General features: G+C 30.4%; 1 protein-coding gene across 1 annotated transcript; it reads right to left on the minus strand.

The window, feature by feature from the left end:
* Positions 1–1,190: 1,190 nt before the first annotated feature.
* Positions 1,191–2,528, minus strand: LOC131649755 (uncharacterized). Its single transcript, XM_058919513.1, has one exon. The coding sequence runs from the start codon at positions 2,526–2,528 to the stop codon at positions 1,191–1,193; it is 1,338 nt and encodes a 445-aa protein (XP_058775496.1).
* Positions 2,529–15,106: the final 12,578 nt, after the last annotated feature.

A 15,106-nucleotide genomic window follows, 5' to 3' on the forward strand; every position in this document is an offset into this window, starting at 1 on the left:
GCTTGAAGCAGACTCGACTGGTTGTTGTAAACCAAAAACTGCAGAGCATACCGCCTTGACCACACTCTCGAAATCAGAGTGCGACAGAAACTCACGACTAAATTGCATGGTGCCTCACACAGCTAGTGCGGTAGTGCCATTAATTCAACTTACGTGCCACCCAGCTAGTGCCCCATGTATGGTGCATCATCACCAAAATTGATTATAATCACAAAGAAACTATCATAACAGATGAAATTCAAGAAAACCATGCCTTAGAATTCAAGAAATGATCAAAGACGCCAATTTGCAAATAGAAAAATTGATAATAATGGACAGAGAAACTTCAAATACTCCCTGCTCATTTCAATTGCTCCGAATGTTAATACTTAATCTTGACTTTGCAGTCCTTACAAAATGTCAAAGCCATGCTGCTAGTGAACCATGGCCAAGGCCAACGACACACAGGGTGCTATCAGTTATAGCGTTACTGCAACGATCATAAGGATCGAACACAGAATCGAAGGTTAATTAATTAGAAGAACAAATCGTGTGTAACATATCCTTTGTCAGCTTGGAAAAAATATGCAAAGAAGAAATTCTTATATAACAGCAAATAATATATACTACAACTCTTTGATGACTCTTTCATGAAAAGATGAATGTACTTTTATTGTTAAGTCCACTAGACCTTCTAAACAAAACATTCATTAGATTTAGCAGGTCTCATTCATTTACACTTCATTGTTAATTTCATATTAAGTCAATATGCGGAAATTTTTCATTACATTCATTAGATTTGTGTACATTGTTTTATTTATAGTTCTAGTAATTATTTGTGTTACTTGCTGCTAGATCATTGATATCTAAAAGGTTTCTGATAACTTACCAGTACATAATAAAAATCTTTGGCATAAAAGAAAATTAATATAATTCAAGTTAGAGGAAATAAAAATATCAAAATTTAAATCTTCTTATAAAAAACTAACTATATTTATATTTAGATGTGACCATTAAATGGAAACAAATCTAAAAACAAAAAACATGTAATATTTAAGAATCAAAACTTCAACAAATAATACATCTATAACTACCAAAACACAATCCTAACTAATAGAACTTTCTCTTCATGTCACTAAAAGAAAAATGAGGTGGTACGATTTTTTTTAATGATGGCCTTGATGAAAGAATTGAGACAACAACATCCGCATTCACTTCATCACATGACATTGTGTGAAGTTTTCAACCACACGTTTCATTCCCTTTTTTGTGACATATTTACAATTGAACAATACTAGTTTCAAAAGTCCACAACAAATCTTTGAGATCTCATAGAGTGTTTTATCATCAACATTTGTATCGCATAAGTCTAACACCTCTAGCTGGCGAACTACAAAGTTCATTTTAAGTCCTCTCACATCATTACAGGAGGTCAAATCCAAATGTCTAAGCTTACAACATTTACTTAAAACTTGACAAATACCTTTTTTAGATATGCCATCGCAAAAACTTAAATCGAGAAGCTGCAAATTGGGAAAAACAGAAGCAAACAATATTATGGTCCTGTCGTTTAAAAATGAAGTGTGAGCGAAATGTAGAAACTTTAAATGAGGGTTGACATCAAAATTTTCTACACTCTCTTCCTCAATATATATGTTTTCCTTTGCGAAATATATTTGTCTCATTGTGATCTCAACGAGTGAACGACAATTCTTAATGAGTGCAAACAAAGCTGATTCTCTGAGCTCGTAACATTGACTAAGGTTTATAGACACCAAATCAGGAAGAAGCAAAGACAACTTAAAAACATGATGATTATTTAAAAAATCGTCGTCTTGAATACCCAAATGTTTTATCCCACTACACTTAGATAATAAACCATAAATTCCCCGATAACTATAGCCGGTACAACTTTCAAGAAAAAAACTCTTTAAAGGAAGACTTTCTCTTGCAATAGAGTAAAGCAAATCATCAGAGATTCGAGAACATTGAAACTTAAGAGAATTCAAACCCTTCAAACTCAGGAAGGAATCAATGCAATATGAAGTAACATAGTTTGTATCCTTTAGCTGAATTCCGAAAATAGATAAATATTTCAATGTTGGTCTATTTCGGAGAGCCAAAGCAATTCCTAGATCAAGATCATGGAAGAGGTCGAACAAGAGGCTAAGGGAATTAAGGTTGGAGAATCTGTGGAAGAAACGAGGGAGATAACAAAGTTGTGGATGATAAATAGTCATAGAGAATATGAGACGGTTGGTAATGGTGAGGAAGTGTTTTGAGACGCGAGATAGAGATTTAAAATTGTGTTCGTTATTGCCGTCAACGGGGTTGATGTCGACGGGGTTGATAAGGAATGCGAAGACATGCTCCCAGCAGTCATCAGGTAAGTAAAATTCAGGTTCTGAGTTTTGAGGATTGTTGTTGAATTCTGATTCTGATTCTGGAATTGTTTTCGTAGAAGAAAACAATTGTTGTTGTTGAAGAATTTTGACACAAGTTCTCTTCTTCTTTCTTATAGCAATTGGTATAATCTTCTTTCTTTTCATCTTTCTTATAGCAATTGGTATCATCTTCTTTCTTTTCATCTTGATTTTCATGCTCACGTCGATGGAATAAGGATTCCGTCTCTATTTAAAGAGTAAACATTAGGTTTAATGTGAAACAAATTAAACTAGATTTAAAAAAACATATCTAAACCATATAAAAACACCGCCATTCATTTTTTAACCAATAATTTTTTTAAAAATAAATCCTTTAACAACGCCTAATAAATATAAAAAAAAAAAACCGCCTTTTCATATATTTTTAATAAACAATAATAATTAAATAAATTCAATACTATCGATAAAAATATTAACCCAAAACATAACAAGCCAAACTAACCTACTTTGCTATAAAGTAGCAAATCAAATCTAGCTAACATAAATCTTTTTAATTATTATCAATTTAATTTATTTATTCTATTGTTTAAATGATTATCAATTTAAATTCTACTAATCTTAATAATAAATTAGTTTCAAATCACCTCTTAAATTTAATAATCAATTATTATAATCAATTGATAATATTGACCTGATAATAAAGATTTTGATGTAACAATTGGTAATATTAAAATATTAAATTTGACATTAAATTAGTTTCAAATCAAATATTTTTAATTATTTGTTTCAAAATAATCAACTATTAAAAAAAATTTGTTAACGAAAACCTACTTGTTTGGATAAGGTTTATTTTAATAAACTTTAACTAAAAAATAATAAAATACATCTTAAGGTGCAAGTTGCTAAAATACACATTCATAAAAATAATATCTTATAGCAAATTTCACTGAAATTTGCTATAATACATTCACATATTTTTATTAAAGTATGTTTTAACAAATTTAACTAAAAACTAATTAAATACACTCTCAATATAAAATAGACGTTCACATAAATAAATAGGTCAAATCCCAATATTAAATTATTATCAATTATACATGATTTATAGGTGGGAACAATACATAGCCAACGTCCGTAACTCCTGGCACGAACTCTGAATATTAGGGCCCCTTTCTTCAAGGAAACAGAGTGCGAAAGAAAAAAAAATTAAAAATAAAGCTGTAGGCAGATGTGCTGCCGAGGATCTCAATTCCAGGCAATAACCACTAGGTTATATGTATTCATGCCCCTAGATTTCTTAGCACCAAGTCAATAACCACTACTAGTATGTTATATGTATTTATTTGTCAAATTTCCCCTCAATGTATTTATTATTATTATTATTATTATTATTATTATTATTATTATTATTATTATTATTATTTAGTTATTGATGGATTATTTTATTTGACTATCTCTTTCTTAAAATTGTGAATTATCTAAATATACTTGTAATTTTAATAATAATATAACAATAATTAAACGGAAATAATATATATAAAATAAATAAAAAATAATTTAAATACTTTAAATATAGAAATTAAAATAATTAAATAATATATAAATATATATATATATATATATATATATATATATATATATATATATATATATAAATTTAAACTAATATAAACTCAAATTATAATTTATTCTCATAAATATATAATTTTACTTTAACAAATAAATTGAAACTATATATAAATAATTAAATATTATTAAATTGATTATTTAATAATATATTATTCTATACAATTGAATAATTTATTTAATAAAATTTAAATATTATTAAATAAGATATTTAATAATACTTAAATATTATTAGATAATGTATTTAATAATATTCAAATATTTAATAATGTATTCAATGATATTTGTATTTAATAATATATATTATTTCAATTATTACACCTGTTGGATCTTCCACAGCATTCCAAATATGATTATTTCTTCCTTTCTAAATGCTCCATAGAATGACGAAGAAAATCGATTGATGTTCATGATTTGAAACTTGTAAAAAAGATAAAATTACAGAAACAAATGACCCTCCGTTGTTACTACACTGTTGGAACATGAGTCATATGTAACGCCCAGAAATTTAATTAATTAGTTAATTAAATATTTTGGAGTATTTTCGGAATTTATTGTTGAAAAATATTGAAGTTGAGAATTATCATGATTATTATAAGAGGCGTAATTGGATTATTATGTTGTTTGAGGCGTTCCCTTAATAGTCGGGTAAACTAGTTGGAGAAATATTATTTGCGAGTTGGTATTATTCAATTGATGAATTGATTTAAGTTGTAGAATATTATTGGAAATAATATTATTAAGAGAATTATAAGATATTTCATATGGGCGGTGGTAGTAATATTAGAGGTGTGGGAAATAGACCCGATAGAATTGTGAGAGTAATAATAATTATGTTGGTCAATTAGAATAAGAGGAGAGTTAGGTTTTTAGTATCAGTAGCATAACACAAGGGTTCGGAAGAGTTTTTTGAAACCGTAAAGTTGCAGAGAAGCATTGATCGGAGAACTTCGAGGAAAAAGTTAGAAGCTGCGGTGAAGCGGAAATCGACCGGAAAATTGTATAGCAGACTCCGAATACAAGGTAAGGATGGGGTTCAATCTCTATAACCGGGTATATGATGGACCATATGTGGGATGGGATTGTATGAATTTTTCCATGGACTGTTTTTGATATTTCTATGATGTTTTGATATTAAGAAATTGGTTGTTCGTTCAATTTGTGGTCTTCTGATGATTTGTTGTTTCTGCTGAAAATAATTGTTTTCTGTTAATAAATTGACGTGTTGATGTTGTGGAATCAATTGATACTAATATTCGTGTTAATGGAAAATAAAAGCACGAGGAAGAAGATGAATTGAAAACTGGACGGGGGCCACCCACTAAGGGACGGGCATCCCAGAGTATGAGAGAAGAAAAAAAAGGGTCACCCAAAGGTTATGGTGCGTGCGCCCCTTTGTGGTACTATGAAGGAAGGAGGGTGGCCCTTGTATGGGAAAGAAAGGGACGGTCGTCCCTATTGTTGGTGAGGGGCCACTTTCCTATTTGTTTTATTAAGTTGCAGGTAATGCTATAGTTATTTTAGAACTTTAATAATATAATTAGCTACTATAACTTGAATCAAATAAATTGCATAAATTATATTTAGTAATAACACTAGTAGAATTGTATGGAAATGGATTAATAGAATTAATCTAAATCGTAATAATAGTGTAGGTAGTAGAGTTGTGTGATAAATAGTAGAGTAATAGCAGGAAATATTAAAGTGATAGCATTAGTGTATTTTGATGACAAGATGATTTTAATAACAGTAAATGGTCAGTGACATTAGCATAAAACTAAGTCAATAACAGGGAATTAGCTAATAGTAGCAGAGTGATTTAACAGTAGCAGAATTAGGCAGTGACAATACCGATTAGTCGAATTAGCCTAATTAAGCGGTATAATTAGTTGTCCGAATTTAACTGAAAATTGTCAGAGTAAGTCGTGTATTTTTGGTTGATTTGTTTTGTTATAATTATGTTAAATAAGTTGATTTGCAGGTGCGGTTGAACTGTTTCGGGTTATGAAATTGTATTGTTGATGAGTTGTTATTGAACACGTTGTTTTGAATACTTATTGTTGATCCTGTTGTTTCCAAATATGTAGTTGTTGTTGAACTGCAGTTGATTATAAGTTGTTGTTGATAAGTTGAATTATCCTGATTTATGGACATGCTTGAGTTGTAGGTCGAATGACCAACGTTGATTTAAGTTGATGCAATTGATGCATGCTTAAGTTGTTGTTGTGGTGGATGTCGTCCTCATTGTTGTTGTTGTGGTTGATGTTGTTGTTGTATGTCATTCATAATAATGCATACATTGCATGATTAAGTTGGCCTTGATGACACCACGTTGAAGGCTTATGCCTTTTTGAAATGCCTCGATAACCTGACATATGTTTAAGTTGGGAGTTCTGCTCCAAATGGTACTACATGCATTTGCATAGTTGAGTCGCGTGTTAAAGTTGTTGTTATTCGGTGAAATCTGTATGATTGTGATCTAATATGTTATTTATCATACGCCTATTTATATTGATTCGTTATCTCAACCTTTCTTTTGTTTCTCCGTTACCATTATACTGGTAACATGCAGGTGATACGCAGTGATGAAAATTTAGTAGCTTCATCGAGTCTAAGTTGGTGTGTCGCTCTAATACATAACACTCGGGGGGTGACCGTTAGTTGTTTAGTTATTTGGTTTTATTGTTGATTAATGTTAATAAAGTTGATTCATGTGGTTTTAGTTTATCAGAGTATTTGAGTTATGTATCTATGATAGCATGATATTGTTATTAAGTTGAATTGTAATACTCCAATTGTTTGTCGAAAAAGAATTTTATAACTCTGATTTTCTTAATAATTACCGTGGTAGAATTGCGGTGTTACACCATAACCCCGGTTTATTCCAACACTCAATACTTTTGGGACACTGGAAGAATAGATGATAAGAGTTTTCCTCATTATTACTACAACCAACATAGTTATCTGGGCAAGTGATCCCTTTATCCAATAGTCCCCGTCTAGTAGGCACACAATCTCTACACAACCACCACAAAAAATTCTTAACTCCGGGGGAAGTTTTAATGTTCCATAACAGATTCCATCTCTCATCAATCCTAAGGTGAGAAGTATCAATAGCTTCGTTGATGCAGTATCGATAAGCACTACGAATCGAGAAGTTTCCATCTTTTTCACACCTCCAATGCAATTTTTCGTCTTGAACTGAAACAAAAAGCGGCATGGTTTGTACCTTTTACGCAATATCTTCACCTACTAGTGACAAAACCAAAACATGATTTCATTGTTTTCCATTTGGCATCAACAAATCCGAGACTTTAAGATTACTCACAAACAAATTATGTGACCACGGCTTTTCTAGAGAAGTGCCACCAAAAAGGCAATTTTGATCCCAAATCGAAATATTCTCTCCTGACCTTATACTCCATTTGAGACCCCCCTTCATCACAAATTTGGAGCTCCAAATACTTTGCCACACATAACTGAGATTATGGAAACATTAGAGTTAAGGTAATCACTATTAGGAAAATACTTCGCTTTATAAAGACGAGAGACAAAAGTACCAGGATTAGTCATAATTCTCCAAGCTTGTTTGCTTAGCATCACATAATTGAAGGCACTGATATTCTTAAAACCCACCCCCTAACACCTTTTGGCATAGATAAACGATCCCAAAACAACCAGTGAATACCTCTAGCTCTATCTCTTTTACTACCCCACCAAAACGAGTTCATCATCTTTTCAATCTCATCTAATAAAGTAGAAGGAAGAAGAAAAAGTCTCATCATATAAGTCAAAATAGACTGTAACACATATTTGATCACGGTTTCTCTCCCTGCTTGAGATAAACTTCTACTACTCCAGGAATTGATTTTCCTCCATATTCTATCTTTAATAAACTTAAAGGTTGTTCTCCTGCTTCTTCCAACCATATAAGGAATATCAAGATACTTACCAGTACCCAACACTTGTTGAACTCCTAAAGAGGTAGCCAACAAATTCTTAGTATCAGAATTAACATTCCTACTATAAAAGAACTCAGATTTTTGGAAATTAATCGCTTGACTAGAAGCTTCCTCGTACGTAACAAGAATATCCTTCATAATATTAGCTTCTTCGTTAGTAGCTCTGAAGAAAAGAAAATAATCATCGGCGAACAGAAGGTGAGAGATGATAGGAGCATTCCTACAAATTTTAATACCATGAAGATCACTGATATTTTCTACTTTGATGATAAGTGCAGTAAGCCCTTCTGCACAAAGAATGAATAAATACGAAGATAGAGGTTCCCCCTGCAACAACCTGCGACCAGGAGCAATCGGACCGACCATGTTACCATTTACTATCACATAATACTCCACAGTTTCAACACAAAACATTATCCACATAATCCATTTTTGACAAAATCCCATAGTGATGAGAATATCCTTCAAGTACTCCCAGTCTATCCTATCATACGCTTTACTGATATCCAATTTAAGAGTTATCTCACCGAATTTACCTCTGATTTTAGTCTTCATATAATGAACCACTTCAATGGCATCCACAACATTATCCAATATAGACCTTCCAGGAACAAAAGCTTATTGATTATCTGAGATGCTATTCTCTAACATTATCTTGAGCCGATTTGCGAGGACTTTCGATATCACTTTCTGGAGAATATTACATAGAGAAATCAGTTGCCAATCCTTCATAGAAGTTTGGTTATCACCTTTAGGAATGAGAGTAATATTGGTGTTATTGAGACTTTCTTCAAGCCAAATGCAACTTGCATTGAACATATCAGTACCACACGTATCCCAGAATTGGTGATAAAAGCCTAAATTATACCCGTCAAGACCAGGACTTTTACCCGCTTGCATAGAAAAAACATAATCTTTGAATTCTATAATGGTGAACACCGCAATCAGCATCTCATTATCTTCATCTGAAATGGAACTATCATTAGCTTGTTATTATTAAATGTTTTATAGCATTATTTTTTAAATCATTCATATTTCATATTTAATAATTTTTTTTAAATAATAATAAAATTATATTATTAAATGTTAATTTATATAATAATATGAATAAATAAATGTTTAATCATTCATATGTATTCTTACATATTAGGTTAATAATATGAATATATATATTTCTCTTCCACTTATTATTAAATGTTTATTAGTATTAGTTTTTAAATAATTTATACTTCATATATTATATAAATGTTAATCTCAAAATATGAATAAATATATATATATATATATATATATATATATATATATATATATATATATATATATATATATATATATATATATATATATATATATATATATATATATATATATATATATATCGTACCTTTCAATTTCATATGTAAAATAACTCAATTACGTTTACAATGTTAAATATATCTTTAAATGAAATAATTTGTTTCGTAATACTGCAAGTGTAAACTGTATTAGATATATTGATTGCCGAAAATAACACCAGAAACATTCTCAGCTTAGTGGGTGCGTTGCTCACATTCATTCGTAGGGTCTTAAGTTCGATTTTACTATACAGGAGTTTTTGAAATTTATAGCTGTGCACGCATATTTGATTGATAGGGTTAGTTTTGGAAATTTACATTTCCCTCGCAACAAACACACACTCTGAATTCCCACTCTTTTCAGGTTCTAACCGCTTTTCTCTTTCTATATTTCTTTTTTTGTTGTTATTATTCTCTTTCTATATTTCTCCCCCTCCATATTGCAGTTTTTGAAATTTATACCTATGCGCGCATAGGGTTAGTTTTGGAAACTTACTACCCTCAGACTCTCCACCGATTAATTTCCCTCGCAACAAACACACACTTTGCATTCCCACTTCCCACTATATATTCATTCCCTCTCTCTCTTTTCAGGCTCTAACCGCTTTTCTCTTTCTATATTTCTCTCTCTGGAGAACTTCAACTCACCTTCTGAAGTTGAAGATTCTGTTGAAGCTTCTCTTCGTTTCTCATCATTTTGGTAAATGTTATCTGTCATTATAGAAGGCTTCGTGAATTCTCTACTGCTAGTAATCGCTTAAAGAAATTGATTATGAAATTGTTCTTTGATCGCAGATTCTTTTCTCTCTCATCCTTTCTGTTAGGATCCAAGCATGAGGTAAATGCTGTTACCGTGATATATTGGAACTCATTCATAATTTTTAGCCTTTCTTGAATCGATCATGTTCACCGTGGTTTGTTGAATGATTATACTGTTTATGTTCATCTGCAGGTTTCTTTACTTCAAATCAATTCTGCGCAACTCGAGCGTCGGTAACCGATTTTTGAAATTCTTGATTTATAATTTTGCCTTTTAATTTTCTCACAGAATTTGTTCGTTTCTAAATGCTATTCATAATTTCGAAAATTTTGGTTTAATTTTGTTTAGCATTTATTTCATTTATTGAAACTAAACAGCAAAAATGAAGAAAGTGAGGAAAATGCAGAGAAAACTCAAATACGAAATGGAGATGAGAGCTAGGGAGGAAGCTACTCACGTGTACGTCGAGAGGTAATTTTTTTATTATTATTATTATTATTATTATTATTATTATTATTATTATTATTATTATTATTATTATTATTATTATTATTATTATTATTGTTATTATTATTATTATTATTATTATTATTATTATTATTATTGAGTTTTTTTTTTAATTTCACATGATGGTTATTCAGTGATGAGGATGATGCAATCATTGAAGAAACAAAACAGAAAATGGACCGACTTTTGAAGAACATTGACGATGGTAACGATAGGATTGAGCATTGGAAGGGCATCGAGAAAGGCGCTACAAACCGAAGGAAAACTGAACTCAGAAAAAAAAATTGGTAACATGCTTAAAAGAATAGAGGGATGGCAGATTAATCACTTTGAATTGGAGAGGTATCTTGAGAAAAAGGTGAGTTTTCACTTCTTCAAATTTTTCATCCATTTTGAGATTTTGCTGTATTTCAATGTGTTGAAGTTATGATCTTTCATGTTTCTCTTATTTGTAGTTAATTGAATTCTTTCTCATATTTCAAATAGTTTAGGTAGTTAGTTCAAGTCAAAATAGTTGAACATACTGGCCAACTAGTATTAGTGTGTCTTTGTAAAATGCTCCTTGCTATCTTTCGAATTGCGATTCATGTGAGCAATCATAGATTTTGAGAGTCTATGTAGATATTATGTATATATATGGAAATATCATACATGCAAGACATCACCAATGGAAAGTTATTATTATGAAACTATGAAGTACGGATTCCGGGACACGACACAAACCCCGACACTTGACGCCGATAATGTAAAAATTGATGTGTTTGATTATCTCCCTGTAATGATACTTTTTCAGATTATATCTTTAGCAAAAAACTCCTAAATCTCAATATGTTTATTTGCTTAAAGACAACAAACCTTCTTAGAACCAAAAAGAAAAATAAGAGTTATGATTCTTTGAATCGTTCTCAATGATAATTTTTCTATAATTTCTGATCTCGAATGTTCCTTAGCATTATAAGGCATGTTACTAGTTTAAAATTGAACTATAAGGATGAATTGTTGATTGTTCCACTCTTTGTAGCATAAGATAGTTGGCCTAAATAAGGCTTTGAACATGATTTTTTTTGTACTAGTATGTTGAAGCAAGATAATATGAGATCACATGAGCTAGACAAAAATGTCTTGAAAAATTACCTGTCAATTTTACTGTGCTGGAAAGTTGTGTAATATATGTTATAGAATATATATCTATGACATAATGTAAAATTGCCAATAGTAAGTAACTCACTGAAGGATATTATAAGTTTCATTCTCTATATATTTCTACTTCTCTATTCTCTATGCTTTTGTTTTTTGTTTATCTCTTCAACAAAGTGCATACTTATATACGACATGTTGTAGTTAACTTTTTGTTTGGTGATGCGTGACTAATATCAACTCAATTTAATTTTGACCCCTAGTTTTAATTTTCTTTACAGGAGGGTCACATTTAATGGAATCCTCAATAACTCGGCAATATAATTTCAGCCGTGGAAAAAAATAAATGCAGAGTTAATATGAGATTTCAACAAAAAAATTCAGACCAAGACTTACTGAAATAGGAGTGATCTTCAACAATGAGGACTAACCATTGGAATATCATCTATATATGTTTATGGAATGTCATTTCTGCAAGAATCTGGCTATTAATTTCCACTGTTGCTGTATGAATTTGATTAGCACAGTCCCTTTTTTCTGTAAGATGTTATGGTTTAATCACTTTTGGATACGTTCTCTTTTATGGTTTTGCCATCTTAAAGTAGTTGTTTTGGCTGTTTTTATGGTTTGGTATTTTATGTTTTAATCACTTTTCAGATAAGTTGTTTTCAATCAATTATTTTCACCAGTAGCTTTACTTCTGATTCTTCCATCTTCATACGACACTGACTGTGTGTTCGGTAACTCGTATCCATTAGCTTTACTTTCTTATGTGAAATCCGGGTAACTTTTAATCCTGAGTTCTCTTTCCATTTGAATATGTATGTTGCTTGACCAGTGTATGGTTTTAATCTTCTTTGGTTTACCATAATATGAGCTGGTTTTTCTTTTCGGTGCGTTCTATGTATGGTTTTGTATAAGTTGTGTTTTAATGGTTTCCTTTAAGTTGTTTTTAATAAGCTGTGTTTTAAGTTGTTTTTAATAAGCTGAGTTTTAATGATTATAATGTTTTCAGCTAATGTTATACTTTTTCATGGTAAAAGCTAACACATGGTTTTCATTAGAGAGTGTATAAGTTGTTTTGTTATGAAATGTATAAGCTGTTTTTGTTTGCATTTCAAATCCATTTTACTTTCCATCCTGAGTTCTCTGATATTTGATATTTCTGTTTCTTTTACAATGTATGGTTTTAGTGTTTTCCTGTTGTACCTTTTCACTTTAATGTAAAAGTTTCAGTAGAGAATACTAAACATGGTAAAAGCTAAGACATGTATAAGTTGTTTTGCTATCAAGTGTATAAGCTGTTTTTGTATGCTAAAGTTGAATAACCTGAGTAAGTACTAAACCCTATATTCTTTTTTCATTTCTGTTACCTCTGCTTTTATTTTCATTTCTGTTGAAGCTTAAAAATAATGGTGGTTTTGTTTGCATTTCAATACTACCCAAATATGCTTTTGTCTTGGACCAGCTGGTTTGGTTCTGTTTAAAGGGTAAGGTTTATAATATGGATCCTTAGCACACCTGTGCAGTTCACAACTGTCTACAACATTTTATACGACATGTACATGTATGTTATACTTCTCATTCTGTCGTTCTGAGTTGTTAACAAATGTCTCATTTCGAGCAATGCTAAGCCACTGGAGATAGATTTGTATTATATATGTCACATGTGCTATACATGTTCAACCATTTTTATTTGGTGGACGTTTTTTAATACAACTTTTGAATCCTGATCATTTCACTTTGCACAATACATACTCCTCTTGCTGTTGATCCTTTGATTCAATCTCAATTTTCAATATTACAATTGTCTTAATATTTAACATGACTGCAATTTTAACTTATGGTTTTCAATTATTTTGTATAGAACAAGTCAATTACATGCCTGAATTAACGAAGAAATCATGTGGAGGAAATTTTCAAGTAAATAGGATAGATTGAGAAGATTTTGCAATCTGAAACAAAGAAATTCAAAACGCCTTAAACATGGTAATACTTCTTCCAATTTTATAGGATTTGCCTTCTCTTCAATTGCTTACAAGTTTTTGTGTTATCATTATCTTCTTTGTATGACTCATATTTGGAAAACAATTTAAACACTACTATGTTGTTGTTCCTTATGATATTCAAATGAATGTTGATACTTTTACTTCCTGGTTATTACAATGGATTATTTTATTCTACTAACATCCTTTATTACCCTATAATCATTGTTTACCATTCTATGATAATTTTTTTTCTTTCAATTTCTCAATTTTATATTCTTTTTAATTGAACATGGATTATTTAAGATATAAATACGGGTTTTCTACTAGATGGTCTTTAAAGTTATCATCAATAAATGGTTCCTGAAACATATAAAATTACTCAATATAGTTTTATATATTAAGCTAGATGCTGGAAGTAAATTGTTTTAATTTTATAAAATAGTTAGTTGGAACTAACAATTCATTAATGATATCATCATTTTACACTTTGCAATATACTGAGGATAATTTATTATTAGTTGATGAGAATAAGCTTTATCAACTCTTGTGAGTTTTATTGCTGAAATTCATTATATTCACGGGTTATTATCACCTGAATACCGTTTTTATTTTAATAAATAAAATATTTGTAAATATTTATAGTTATTAAATATATTGGATTTTTCATGTTAATAATTTGCTACATATTTATTTTTAAATATTTTTAGTTATTGGTGATTTTATAATAATATTTATATATCAGCAAGAATAAAGCTTTATCAAATGATATACGATAAGAATGATCTTACCCGTTCGGACGCACAAATCTTCTACTAGTAATACAATATAAACATATCATCAACATTGACACCAAAATAATTCAAAATAAAAAGAAAACACAAAATGAATAGGTATTAAGAGTTAAAATTGATATTTTACTATGGATTTGAAGTTGTGTATAATACATTACAAATACTCAAATAGGAAACCTGACCCTTTGGCCAAACAATATGGTACTGGAAGTATTTCCTCAGACCATGAATGACATTATAACACTGAACGATAATTAAAACCCTTGCTCGGAAAATACGATCAGTGACTAAGAGAGAAATGAGAATTTGGGATTACGAAATTTCTAATTAATCAATTTAGAACAAATTATTAACATGTTTAACAACACTAGTAATTAACCACGAAATCCCAACTATAATCCAACAGAGAAAACCCCAAATCAAAGTCAAATTCAAAGGAATTTCCTGTAGGAAGAAATCTAGCAAAAACTGTAGTAACAAAATATTTCGATCGAAGAAAGTTGCCACACCAGAATATTGAACGACAATTAAAATCCTTGCTTGGAAAACGCCGATTAGTGATTGAAATCGCCGAAAAAACCAAAACTCATCGGAGAAGAAAGCGACTGAGAGAGAGAGAGAAATGAGAATTTGGGATT

This window comes from Vicia villosa, linkage group LG2 (assembly GCF_029867415.1).
Source record: "Vicia villosa cultivar HV-30 ecotype Madison, WI linkage group LG2, Vvil1.0, whole genome shotgun sequence".
NCBI classification, from domain to species: Eukaryota; Viridiplantae; Streptophyta; class Magnoliopsida; order Fabales; family Fabaceae; genus Vicia; species Vicia villosa.